General features: G+C 37.9%; 1 protein-coding gene across 3 annotated transcripts in view; it reads left to right on the top strand.

Moving 5' to 3' along the window:
* The window catches only part of NABP1 (nucleic acid binding protein 1), a 99043-nt gene extending 94842 nt beyond the window's left edge, over window positions 1-4201 (top strand). For all 3 annotated transcript variants that reach the window (XM_060151383.1, XM_060151382.1, XM_060151384.1), the window contains 3 exons: window positions 1021-1096; window positions 1759-1825; window positions 2802-4201. In XM_060151383.1, the coding sequence (XP_060007366.1) occupies window positions 1021-1096; window positions 1759-1825; window positions 2802-2971 (313 nt within the window). In that variant the 3' untranslated portion in view covers window positions 2972-4201. The remainder of the gene's footprint in view (window positions 1-1020; window positions 1097-1758; window positions 1826-2801) is intronic.
* Window positions 4202-14778: the final 10577 nt, after the last annotated feature.

The raw sequence follows: 14778 nt of genomic DNA, 5'->3' as shown, positions 1-14778 counted from the left end.
CTGACATCAACTTAATGCCTGTCAAAATAGAGGATATCTAAAGAGAGAAGCCACAAGTGGCACCAAAAATAAATAAATAAATAAAGGAAGGAAGGAAGAATGTGTTCTACACTACAGGAATAAGATACTTTGGGAAAAATAAGCAATCTTGCTAGCTTTTAAAGATCAGAAACTGGTAACACTTTGCTTTCGCTTAGGAAGAAAATTAGGATTCACTTATGTTCGTACTTAGAGTAGTAGTAGAGCAACGTGTTATGAGAGGTCTTAGCATCAATATTACAGAAAGATTGAGGATCCTGTTCTGACTTTCATGTATAGAGAGGTATTTATAATAATGGAGGTCAGTTATGTGAAGAACCACTGGGGGTCACTCAATACATAGTGACTTTGTCAGGGTCAGTCCAGGAGTTACCAAAACTGATTCTGATTTATTTGTGGGTTGAGGAGCTAAGAAAATGCTCGTGCATAATGTTTATCAATATACACCATAGTCAGCTGATAAGAAGCATTGGGATAAACCGTGTCTTGATAGCCAGTTGTCTTTATTCATGCCTGCAAAATCCACTTTTAACCTTGAATGATTATCTTTGCAGATTCACAGTGATTGGTCAAAGAGGGACGGGATGAAAGTGTGTGAGTGGATCAGTGCAAATCCATCACCATTGCTGGAAAAACTCTGGAACCCTAATAAACATGGTTCAGAGGCATCAACCAGCCTATGTGGAAAAACAGGACAAAGATGTGTTTCTGTGTCCTTGATCTTTGATAAGGACAGAAGAAGAATTAAAATACAAAATAGAATGTTTTAAACATTGTAGGCAATCAAATATTTGATTTTTTTTTTAATGAAACATAAGCATTTAGAAAGTTTTTGTTGTAAATGAATAGAGTTAGTTAGCATATTGCTGTTTGGTAATTCATTTGACATCTACGTTCTTTATTCCTGAAAGTTATGCATGTTATGTAAAGAAAGGTTGATTATTTCAGAAGTCATTCAAATTGTCCTTTATTGTCTTTCAGATTTTGTATGGTTTATTCAGAAGTGCCAAATTTCAGTGAACCTAACCCAGATTATCGAGGACAGCAGAACAAAGGGGTAATTAATCCAAATGTATTGTCTGTTTTTATGATTAAGCTAATTTTGACTATGTACTATAAATCTGTGGCTAGGTTGCCAAGCTTTTCATACCCTAAGTATAATGGAGACAATTTTAAAAAGAATCTTTTTAAAGATTCTTTAATGGAATTCTTTTCCGTTTTATATGTTTTGTGAGTGAGTCTGTATAGGTATCTGTAGTATCATATATGAAATGTACAGTCAGCCCTCCATATCCATGGATCATTCAACCAACTGGGATTGCACTGGTTGAATTTGCTGATGCAAAATGTTCCTATACAGAGGGCTGACTACAGTACGCCATATTGCACAAGAAACTTCAACATCTTCAGATTTTGGTATCTGGGGGGTCCTGGAACCAATCCCCCTGAGATACTGAGGGATTACTGTATGTGCCATTTAGCAGTTTAGCACTTTTGAGGAGCAGGGAGTAATTATCAGGAAGGTGTAAGATGTAACAGAAGCTTTGAAAGGTCTGGAAACATTCCTGAATATTTTAACATTGAAAGGACTTGGATAAATCTTTTTAAATTGTTTAAAAACCCTTGAAAGTTTAAAAAAAAACAATGGCTACAACATGTTATAATAATATGGTTTTTTGAAAATCTTCATTTGATTACATTAAGGCATTTTTTTAATAGGCACACAGTGAACAGAAGAATAATTCCATGAATAGTAATATGGGTACAGGTACATTTGGACCAGTGGGTAAGATTTTTTTTTTTTGGTATATTTGTTATCAGGTGTAAGAATTAAGGGAATCTATCTTATGAAAATATAACTGATTTTTCTAGAAAGCAGATTCCCTCTTAAGCTAATTTATTGAGCACATTCTATATTTAAACATTTGGGCCAGTTACTGGGTGAACGTTGGCTAATAATAAATCTAAGTTTTGGTGATTCATTATGTTATTTTCCATTGATTTTTACAAAATTTCTGTAATCTAGTGATTATTGATAATAGATGCAGAATAAGTGGTTATTTTTGTGTACTGAAAGCAGTTTATCTTCAGATTGATGCTCACCTTAGTTTTTCACATGCTCATAGCTGCCTCTTTAAAAGATTGGCCTTTACCCCTCAAATGCTCTCAAAGGTCAGTGGTTGTTACATCCTTGTTAAAGGTCTTTTGAAGCCTTTATTCTTAAAGACCAGAGGAAAAGTCTTTTGTGATTGGAGTTCATTAAGGTGGCTGAAGTTTTATTTGACCTGTTGTCTACATGTTTGAGCACAGCTGATGATCATTATGCTGTGGGACGCTTTGGTTTTTCCTTTAAAACGTTAGAATTACGTGTCTCTTTTAAAACATTGTTAACCTTATTTGAACCAAATGCCAATACTTATATACCATTTTGCTTTTGCTTTTTCCCTTATAATGTAGGTAGTGCATTAACTATGCTTTTTTCCTACTTTATTGATTTCTCATTCTGTTACCCAAGTTGCTCTTTTTTTTCCTCTCCCTAGTAATGCAAGCATCAAGTTAATATATTTACAGTAATTATACATTTGGGAAAACCTAGGACTCAAGCTGAGTTTTTTCCAGTAGTTTAAAAAAATAAAATAAAATAAATAAATAAAGGAGTTTGTTTTCCATAATACTTGTAAGCATTAATAGCATGTGTTACAACTTCAAATAGATGTACTTCTATTTGAAAATGGTGATGATTTTTTTATATTCTTTTTTAGGAAACGGTGTTCAAACTGGCTCAGAAGCAAGAGGATGCCAATTTTCATATGCTGGTAGAAGCAATGGCCGGGGACCTGTAAATCCACAGCTACCAGGAACAGCTAATAATCAAACAGTCATGACCACAATAAGTAATGGCAGGGACCCTCGGAGAGCCTTTAAAAGATGACCTATGCCAAATACACACATGTAGTTTTTAAACTACGTGCCCTACTTGAACACTTACTGCACTTTTATTTATTGTTAACTGTGAAAACTGTCCTTTATCGGTTTCCTTTTATGTTTTTGGTTTGTTAACAAGAGTGGTTTGTTTTTTATAGCAGAACTATTAAGCTGCTCGAGTATCCTATTGAAGAATGGGAACACTGAAGAATAGGGGCATTTATTTTTAGAGCAAAAAGATCTTTGGATATCCTCTAAAATACCTGCACCCATTTCATGGGTGAGTTACTTACGACATCAGCATTTTAGCCTCTATGAGTCTATTTTCTGTACAAACTTTGTAATTTTTAAAATAAGGCTTAGTGGGAGATGTTCTTTTGGCTTAAAAACAGATATGGCCAACTAAAGCAGGCTTAGTGGGAGATGTTCTTTTGTCTTAAAAACAGATATTGCCAGCTAACGCAATAACCACCAAAAAAGCAAAAACATGGTTAATGCTAACAGCAATTTTTGAGTGTTTGTGACTCCAGGAATGATTGACTTCTCCATTGAGTGACTGCCATTAAGATTTTCCAGGGACTGAATCATCCTAAACTCTTGTTCTGTTACCAAAAAACATATTCTTTATCAGAATTATGGAATAGAATGTGATCTGTATTATAACAAGAAATTTTTAGAAGAAAGCTACATTTACTTTATCTTAGGGTAGTCCTGTTAATACTTACCAGCTTCGTGCATTACACTGAATGGAAATTTAAAACTGAGGCCTTGAATGTTTATTTTCTTAAACTACTATGTCAAATATTGAAGTTTAATTTGAGGGAATTATGAAGTCATAATAAACATTGATCTAATTTTTACAAATTATGGTAGATAAATATTATAGTGAAGGCAATTCAAATTGAATTTATGTAGAAAAATGTAATCTTAATTTATGGCGTCCTAGGTACTTGCAGAAACTCAGCCTGGAGTGAAATTCCTAGGTTCTTACTTTATTTGAGGGTATGTGTGTGTGTTTATTGTCAGTTTCTGAACACAATTCACAAAGCCTTATCAGCAAAAGTTAAGAAATGGCTCTCTCAAAGAAGCAAATACAGCTTTATTTAGAAATGTAAAGGTAGAATTTATTTATGTGTTGTAAGTGGTGTCCAGTTCCACTTCTTACTGTATGGTGGATAACTGGTAAATTTTTCCTTTGCTGGAATTAAACTCTTCTTCAACATTATCTCTTGAATAAAACTTGCGTTAATGTTAACAGACCTACCTTATTTTTGCTCTTTTAATGGTTTACAATGGAGAGCCAGTACCTTTTACTGTAATTGTAATGATGACTTCAGCCTGGTGACTGCTTAGCTTTGTATTTGTCACTGTCTTTTTTCCCCACCTCAAATAACAATAATTTAAGTGGACTTTGTTTTCTGAAAGTGCCAAAGCGTTTAAATATAAAAATTTGTGCCAGATATTTGTTTGCTCTAATCCAGTGTGTCTAACAGGTATTTCAGTATGTCACATATTAGGCACTGTGTGGATAGTGTTAAGGGGTAGACGAAATAATGAATAATCTCAAGAAGCTTATTGTTTATAGTATTTCAGTAACTGGGGATTATATGTTATAGAAATAAGTTTTTCCTTTATTCATATACTGATGATTATAGTTAATTTGGCTTTGTGACTAGTATTTTTTTAAGATGTTCACAAAATTACAGATGTTTGGAGTAAAAAAAATTACAAATTAGTACATAATTTTTTTTTTTTTTAAATCTCAGTAGATGTAGGAGCACTAACACTGAGTTATTTGTGGGAGATTAGTGTTAAAGGTCATTTTAAAAGAAAGGATTTTGGAGTTCTGGAAGATTAAAATAATCAAGTATGGATTGCTGAGCTTCCAATCCTGGCCTTATTTTCTCTTCACCTGGGATGTTGGGCAAGTTATTCCACTTGAAACCTCTGTAAGCCAGGTTCCATAACTATAAAAACAAGTAAGTGAGTAATATTACCCCTTTGTATAGTTAAGATTTTCCTGTGTGAATGAGTAGAATGACTTCTGGCTCATAATAAGCAGTCAAATGTTTGTTGTCTAGTCATACCTCGAGAACAGAAGAAAATGCAGGGTTAGGTGTGGAAGTATTGTTACCCTTTATTGTGTTGCGATTAAGTAGAGAAAGACCTTATCTTTTACTCTTGTAATTGACATTTGCCTCAATCATTTAACCTTGTTGTTCTGTATTTTTTTATCATTTATTAACAAATTTCTTTTTTCTTAAGGAAAGCCTTCAAAACCAAAGCAAAGTGAGTTGCAATCCATAATGAACATTTGCCTTCCCAGCCTGCTTGGACAGTACTCATCAAGAAGTTAAGAGGAAGAAAGTTTCCTACCTTCCTCCTTCCTGGTGCTTTCAGCTATCAACTTTTAAATAAGTTTAAACACCTTCCCGAAAACAAAAGCCATTTAGTATAGAAATACACACTGCTAGGTTTGGGTCCCACTTTATTTTTACAAACCAGTTCTAAAGTGGATTGAAGTCTCATTAGGCAGGTGGCCCCTCCTGTCTAGGCAGGTTGTTTGGGAGTTGCTACAGTACAGACATGGAAAGATGAAACCCATAAGCCCAGATGATGATGTGTAATAGTGAAAGCTGCAGTATGCTTTCCCATGGACACTTAGACTGGTTTTCCTATAGTATACCAACTCAATTTTGCTTTGTTCCTGTAGGTTTAGTAATTGCGTTTTAAATTTGAGGACAGTTTAGCTTTAGACTACCCTAAATATTTGTATCACTGAGTATTTGTCACTTGTATTTTTATCATTTAACATTTTAAGGGTGTTTACTTTTCTGGGTTGAGTAATAATGCCAAGGGAGTGATACTAAAAACAGATGTGAGGTTAGTAAAAAAGTAATCTTATGATATATAAAGAACATTTAAAGTATAGGAAGTTTTAAGATAAACTAAAAAGTTTTCTCAGAAGGTGCAAATTGAGAATATTTTACATCAGTCTTAAGACACAGTAGCAGTTGTTAGTTTAAGTTTATGTGGATCTGACATTCCAGTTTGCTTACTGAGGTGACTTCCCTTTTCTTATACCTTAATAATACCATTAAGTATCATAATGTACCATAATGACTGATTGCTCCAAGCACTTTTAGGCTGCCATGACTCTTAAGAGACTTTAATGTATTCACAAAAGTTCTAGAGACAACAAACCAGAAAACCATGTGAAAAGCAGTATCAACATGGAACACTTTTCCACACCAAAGTCTGTTCTTACCTCTAGACTTGTTCTTGGGAAAACTTGCCCTATGGTGGCCTCTTTTTTTTTTTAATCTATTTTTCCTTCTCTTAATTTGTTTTATCCCCTGTCTTATGAAGGTGAACATTTCTAGTAGAAGAGGGTCACAGTCGATCTCTGGTATGGGTTTAATGACAGGGGTAAAAGCAGATATACTTGGCCGTAGTGAAAATCTGTGTATTGAGGTTCCAGCCAATTATTAAGTAAATGGAGTAAACAGCCCACATTTCACAAAGTAGCCATAATGACTAACAGTTAAGTTATGCTTCTGAGGAAATCTAATTGTGACCTTGGCAAAACAGCACTATCGTGAATGATAGTATGTTAGGACCCGAGGGAGAAAAACATTCTACTTTCCAGGTGTATTCAAGTTTTTTCCAAATTCCTCAAGGTTTGCTTTGTTAGGGATGCACAAGAATTTGTCTTCCAGAGCTGTGACCACATTACTCCAGGTTTCTGAACTAAAAGGGTATAATGATGTTTCTTAAAGCACTAATCACAGGCAAGAGAATCAAGTCCAGACTGACAAGCCCCTTATTTAGTATGTTTCCTCATGAAGAACATTATGTCCAAAGATGTTACGAAGAGCTGTTTACCACAATGAGGTAATCAGTATGATGTAAAGAAGATGAACATTTTAACAAGTTTGGCTAGTAGACATTTAATCACTTAAGTCTTTTTAAAGGTCTTGATAGGTAATACACAATCTTACCGTGGCTCCCAAAGTTTTAAAAACGTGCCTCCTGAAAACTTAGGGACTAGATGTTGAATTGTATTAGAGCCCAGGTCTCTTGAGGCTGTTGACACACCACAGTCCTCACTGTCACACCATGTGTGTTGTCTAACAGCCTCAACTGAAGGACCATTGACATGTCCTTAAAATCAGGTCTTTAACCATTTTCAAAAATTTGAGTACATTTAAAAATATTTCACGCCATCAAAATTTATGCTTTTGGACATAGAAGAGAGAGTCCAGTTTTTTGGTCCACAAATTGAATAGATGTTGAATAAAACTTACAAAGAATGGTTTATAAACCTATATGAGATTCTTCCCAGGAACTTGTTAAATGTATGGATTATTTCTCTACCAGGAGGAGAGTTTATAAGTGTAGGTCTGGGAGAGCTGCACTTGAAACAAAGTCCCTGAAAACTTTCGTCCCCTACCCTTGATATCTCCCATTAACAAAGAAATAATTTTGAAGTGTATGTACACACATACATGTACCAGTTTATCTTTGTGAGGCCAGAATATACCAAGGTTCTGTATTATAAAATGTGGAAGAATTGTACTTGGAAGCATATATCTATGAAGGTCAGAATTGATGGGTAAAGCAGAGTAGTTCCCAGCAGAATGGAGTTTTGAGTATGGCCTCTGGATGTGAGCTGAGCACTGAGTTTTGAATTAGGTTCAAATAGAATATTTTAAGGTCAGATTACCCATAGTGGAATTGCCTGACTTCCTTTGGACCTATATAGATCAAAGTGAAAATAAGCCTTTTCACCCTAGGTTTCTGTTAAAAAAAAAAAAAAAGATTTTATTGTTGCTTATTTCAGCAAATCTGTTTGCAGCATCTTCTACCTTCCTCCTATCCCCCAAAGCGTTCCTCAGTTTCCTACTTTGTTATGTAGAGAGATGCTGGTGGGGTTGGAGGCATGATAAATATTACTGAGAATGCCTACAGAACCTACCACTTACAGATCTTAATCCTGTTCTGTTCAGAGAGATGGATACCATAAATACTTTACATAAAGAAGTAATATACCAGGTATGATTTGACTGCCATGTGGGGCTAGTCTTTTGTTTTAAATATTTATAACCCTAGTAGGGAGCTGAGTAAGACCTCTGACCTAAGTCTCTGGATTAATTAAGATAGAAAATCAATAGAAACAGGGTAGTCAGCACAATTAGTGCCATCTACTGGGTGATTACTATATCGTTTCAGTAGTATAGAAATCTGGCTTAATGTGAGGAAAAGGTTCCATTATTTCATTATTGGATAGGAGTTTTTGATGGTTTAAGCATCATATGGAAGATCATTAAGGAGAAGTTGGGCTATCTGTTTAATTCTAGTTTATGAACAGGCAGTACCGACATCAAAAATAAATTCCCCTCAGTTAAGCAGGTTTATTAAACCCTGAACTGCCCCTAAAGCTACGGAAAATATGGGAATAGTTGCCAAGTTTTGTATGCTTGTTACATTTAACAATAATACTGGTGGGACGTGTAAACTGTTAAAAATACCTTTGGGTGGGTGGTGGTTTGGTAAAAACAGTTGAAGTAGAACACGAACTGCCCTTATAAATTTTATTCCTTTACTAGTGGTATTTTGTCAAATCCTGGCCAAGTGACTGCTGTTGTTCTTGGAGCTATGTTAGCTTTGCAGAACATAACCTATTTTAAGTGCCAGGGACAATGTGCTTTGGTGAAAAGAACTGGTTTTGAACTGAGGAGATCTTGGTTTGAGTCCTAGATCTACTATTTACTGGCTCTATAATCATGAGCTTCATTATGAAATGAGGATATTGGGGCTATATGCTGGCAGGGCTATGAGAACTATGTGAGTCAATGTATGCAAAGCATCTGTTCTGTATCTAGGGCTTAACAAATGTTATGTTCTTTCTCCGTGAGCAGTGGAAATAAGAGGCGAATACTGGTCATTTCTCCATGCCATTAGTAGGAGACAATCTTTTCTATAATTTAAAATCTGGAATATTAAGCAATTTATATAACTGCGTTAGGTTTTTTTTAAAAAAAAAACAACAAGATTTTACAGTCTTCTGGGTGCAGAATAGTACGTGTGCTGACAATTTACCATGATTATGAGGATAGCATGTCGGCTTGAGTCTTCATCATGAAGTCTGCCCAATACCTGAGTACCCTGTGCTGTTTTTCCATTCACCTTTGCCCAGAGGGTGAGGGCATGATTATGAAGGTACAGGGGAAGAGGAAGGATGTGTGGGCCAGGGTTTGTGTCAGGGAGGAGGTCAGTGGCCAAGGGGAGAGCAGAGGGTGCTGGAAGGAATTCTATTTTCCCAGTGACAGTCCTCAGGATTGCTGTGTATCCAGAGTTTGCTGGTTTGCTTCTGATAAAGTATTAAGTAAGTTTCCCCAACGTTTTATTATGAAAAATTTCAAACATGTTGAAAGAATTGTAGTGTAAACACCTGTGTACTCACCAGCGTGATTTTACCATTACCATCTATGTTTTTTTTCTTTTTTAAAATTTTATTTATTTATTTAGTTTTGGCTGTGTTGGGTCTTCGTTGCTACGAGCGGGCTTTCTCTAGTTGCAGCGCGCAGGGGCTACTCTTTTGTTGTGGTGCACGGGCTTCTCATTGCGGTGGCTTCTCTTTTGCAGAGCACGTGCTCTAGGCACGCAGGCTTCAGTAGTTGTGGCACCCGGGCTCAGTAGTTGTGGCTCGGGGGCTCTAGCACGCAGGCTCAGTAGCTGTGGCGCACGGGCTCAGCTGCTCCGCGGCATGTGGGATCCCCCCAGACCAGGGCTTGAACCCATGTCCTCTGCATTGGCAGGCGGATTCCTAACCATTGCGCCACCAGGGAAGCCCTATGTTTGTTTTTATTCATCCTATTCTGGACATCCATTAGTCCATTTTTAATACATTTCAAATAAATTGCAGACATCAGTGCACTAAATATTTCTCTATTTCAGCATGCCTGTTCACTAGATTTCAAGGTTTTGCTGTTTTTAGTGTAAAATTTACAAAGAAATGCACAAATCTCAGGTGTACATTTGTGAGTTTTAACAAATGCTTATGCCACCTGTTTAACTCCAGCCCCTATGTAGATATGGAACATTGCCATCACTCCAGAAACTTCCCTCATGCATCTTCCCAAGCAAACCCCCCTCCCCATGGCTCCAGTGGCAGTCACTTTTCTGATATTTTAAAAACCACTCTTAGCTTAAATAAAGGTAAAAGTTTCACGTGTGCCAAGGGCAGCTCTAGATTGCCTCACTGAGCTATGTAACTCCTGTTCCAGCCATGCCAGAGTGCTAACAAACCCAGCACCCTCACACACCTCACAAGTGTAATTCCATGACCTTGGTATTTTTTATTCTGTCTTGTTTCAATTTAGCCCCAGGACTGCCCTTACTAATATCTATTTTTTCCCCCTCAAAATTTACATCTGACATCCTAGATTCTTGGGGTAGAAACTGCTAGAATGAAGACCAGCTGAGTAGGAGGGCTTGCAGTCCCACGGGTGTGGCTGGAAGGAGTTGGCTACCTGGAACATACCATCTGCCCCAAGCAGCTCTGAGTCAGGAGTTGGAAGGGGAACCTCTGGCAGGACATGACATGAAGTCCTCTGGGATGGAGCTCCAGGCATGCAAGAGGCACCTTGGAACTTCAGTGTTTGCAGGTCAAGTGCTCAGCTATTTAGCACATTTTGAATCGAAAACTCTGATTTTCTTAAGGTTTGAGCTGACCAGAAGTGTCTTCTACTCCTTACGGTTTTGCCTTTTCTTCTCACAGGTAGGAATTCAGAGTTATTATACTCAAGAGTGTAAAAGTTCCTTGCCAAGCAAAGAGCCCACCACTCTCATCTATAGGGAAGCATCCCTGGATGAAACACACTAAAGAAAACACAATTGTGTGTTCTTTCCCAGTTTGTGCACACATGTTTATATACACACATGTTAATCGCTGCCAACAAAGCTTTTTCTGCATTAAGCTCCGCATTTCCCAGTCTTAGGTATTTTCCTTTTTTCATTACTTGGTCTTTCCACTTCTCTAATGGGTGACCCATAATTTATTGAGCACTTACTATGTGCCAGTACTATACTAGTGAGTTCCCTACATTATCTCATTGATTCTATTAAATGACCCTGTGAGGGAGGTCTTGTTATCGTCACAGATTACAGATAAAAAGACTAAGATTTAGGAGGATTGACATAATTTGCCTGAGATCACAAACCAGGAATTTGTACTTTCAACTACCTAGCAATATGGAAACTGGGAGGCTCCTGCTGACTCACTGGACAGTGTGGACAGGAGATGGGGTTTGAATTGGTTTTAGAAGGGAGTGTAAATTCAGCTGTAGGTAGAGGCAGAGATGGAGAACAGGAATACAGAATTTGACTAATTCACATTTTCACTTGGAATTAGTCATACTTTAAATGTCAACTGAATATATACCCAATTAGTTAAGGAAATTTAGTTTACAACAGAGGTGGTATCTTGATAGGGAAACTGGAATATTTAGATCCCCTCCTCCCAACACACACAAATATTAGAAGAACATGGGTGAATTCCCCCATTATTTGGGAATGGATAAAACTTATTCTAACAATGGCTCAAAATCCAGAAACAAAGGAAAGATTGCACGATTAAAAAAGCATAAAGACAAATGATAAATTGGGAAAAATATTTAAATTTGTATCACTGACAAAGGGCTAATAGTCCTAATATATACAAAGCTTGTAAAAGTAGAGAAGACCAATCACTCTGTAGCGATTGATAGTGAAAAAATGGACAAGAAATATAGGCAGTTCACAGATAAAATCCAAATGGCTCCTAAGCATATGAAAAGAATGCTCAACCTCACTCATATTGAGAGATGCAGATTAAATTGCCGCTGAGATATCATCACTCACTTTTAGATTGACAAAGATATTAAAGTTTGAAAACATACACTATTGTATGGGCACTGACACTATGAGAAACAGGCACTTTCCTTCATAGTGGGAGGGAATACTAATGGTCTAATCCTTAGGGTTAGGAGGTTGGGGGATTTGGAAATTTTACATTTGAATTTGCCCTGTGACTTAACAACCTTGTCTTTGGAGATCTATCCCTGTGACAGATTGCAAATGACTGCTAGAATACCTCTGCCTGTGTGCATATCTTTGGGTAGTCACCCTCTTCCCCATAACAATGAGCTTGTCTGAATACCCTAGGACAGTAGCAAAGTTAACGCAAGCAGAAGATTGAAAAGTACTTGTGCACTGGGTCTTGTTTTCTCTTGACGTGCTTGGAACCCTGAGAGTGCGACAAGAACGTATAAGTGAGTGCCAGCTAGCCTACCAGAGGGTGAGAGGCCACTCGTGGCTTCTTGGCCAGCAGCTGACCGACCTCCCAACATGTGAGTGAATCTACCTTGGACTCTCCAGTTCCAACTGAGTTGACAGCTGACTTCAGTCACATGAGTGAAAACAGCAGAAGGAAGGACAGGGCTGAGCTCTGCCCAAATTGCTGACCTACAGAATGTTGAGCTAATAAATGATGTTGCTCTATGCCACTAAGTTCTGAGGTAATGTGCTATAGATAGCAAAAGCTAACTGATACAATACCGAAGATACTCTGATACAAAAATGAAAAGACATGTTCACTGAAGCATTGCCTATAATAGCAGAAGACTGGAGACAACTCAGATGTCCACCAGTTCAGGGATGGTTGAATACCGTGCATTCACTCAGGGAATACTAAGCAACTGCAGCAGACGTCTCTACATTTACGAAGTGATTTTCAGGATATACTGTTAAGTGGAAAAAAGCAAGGTACAAAATAGTACATATAGTGTGCTACCTTTTTTAAAGAAAGGGGAATGTGAATATTTTTGCTTTTATCTTTAAAAATGGTAGAATTGACAAATTAATGAAAAATGATTTCTTAAAGGAAAGGGAAGAGGACACGAATGGAAGCTAGACTGCACTAAATGTTCTTTGTTTTGTAGCTATAACTTTAGAATTATGGAAATGTTTTGCATATAGCTGTATACAAACACACACATATATAAAATCATGAGAAGACCCCAGCTGAGCACATGTGAGACTCACTGGGAGGTTGGCTGAGATGCCAGCAGAACTCACCGGGAAGCCACCCGTTTGGGTGCTGCCAAACTCTCTGGGAGGTAAGTGCCCCTATGCGGCTCCTGAGCTGCGGCTGCCTGCGACTATAAGAACAGGCAGGGGAGAGCACAGTGAGGCCTGGAAGAGACACCCCTTCCGCCTCCAGGGTCCCCCTGATGTCCTCTAACGATAAAGCTTAACATCTTGCCAGCTGGCAAAAGAGAAATGTTTCTAGGGTCCAGCTCCAGAATCACACACTGGAACAAAGAAGGGTGGGTTTGGAGCTGCGGAATGTTAAACTGATAACTGGCACGCATACTGAGGTATTTATAGATGAAATAATAGGATGTCTGCAATTTGCTTCAAAATAATTCTGTGGGTGGGGTATAGATGAAGCAAGATTATTCACATGTTGATAACTGTTGAAATTAGGACTGGTTTATAAAGGTTTATTACACTCTTCTCTCTAATTTTTATATATGTTTTTCTCATATATATATGACTATATATATATGACATTTGTTTTCTCATATGTATATCATGTGTATCTCATATATATGAGATAAACGTATCAATGCATATGCATGTATATATGTATGTATAAACGTTTCCTACTCATTTTCATTATAAAACGAGTTTAAAAATGTGAATGCAAACACAGTATCTGTTCCTAGGAAGCCTACACTTTATATTGTAATCTAGTAAGCTAGGACTGCTAGAATTTGGGAGAAGCCAGCTATCGGCCATATGCAATCTGAGTATGCCCTGACTGGGAAGACAGAAATGTCACTCTGGCTGACAATGGGAGAGAAAGGGATTTCCCTCCTATTGGCAAGTTTGGGGTGGGGCTAGGAGGCCAATACAGGTAGCAACATGTTCTTAATATTGAAAGGGGCCAAAACAGTTGCCTTAAATGAGTTAAGATGTGTCAGCACTTAAAACAGTGCTTAGGGTGTTCTAAGTGCTATGTAAGTGTTTGTTGTTGCCATTATTTCTTGTTAATGATTTTCCCATTATCAACTAACCTGAAATATGCCCTTTGCTGACAAGGCCCCCTCCTTCCCTCCTGCGGTAGTATCTTCAAGACTTCATATAACCCAGAAATTCAGACCTTGAACTGTTGAAGGAGAGAGCTGACTAGTACCCAAGAGTGTCTTGGTTTCCTCTTTTTCTTGCTTTTCTAGGAGAGAGGCAGCCAGCAGTACTGGTTACTGCAGCAAATGCAGCAACAACAGAGACTACCAGCAGTGCTGGGGGCAGAAAGGTGGCCACGGCAAAAGTGCAGGTCACAGCGAGGGCAGCAGAGCCTGCAGCACACAGCGGGGCCCTGGACCAGGGCAGGGTACTGATGGGGCCCCGGAGGAACTCAGTGCCCAAAGGGGCATTGTAGGCACCATGTAGGTAACTTCCAGGGCACAAGGAAGTAGATGAGACATCTGGCCACATGGCAAGGGTGGGGTGGGGTTGTAGATGCCAAGGGGTTTAACAGTTAGTGGGACGAAGTTGATTAAACCTTGACTGGAGATTTTGGAGGAGGGTGTTTCATATACTGCCCCCTCAGTGGTGGCGGTATGTGCATGTGTGTGTGTAACGCCCGCATGCATCTGTGCATGTGTATATGGACATCTTTTTGCATGCAACAGTGGCAATAGGAGATTCAATCCCCCGGTAAAAAGGAGTCAAACTTCATATTTAGAGTAAATAGACAAATAAGTG

Source organism: Lagenorhynchus albirostris, chromosome 6 (assembly GCF_949774975.1).
Source record: "Lagenorhynchus albirostris chromosome 6, mLagAlb1.1, whole genome shotgun sequence".
Classification (NCBI taxonomy): Eukaryota; Metazoa; Chordata; class Mammalia; order Artiodactyla; family Delphinidae; genus Lagenorhynchus; species Lagenorhynchus albirostris.
Note: the sequence above shows the minus strand (reverse complement) of the source record. Positions and strands in the feature narration are given on the sequence as shown.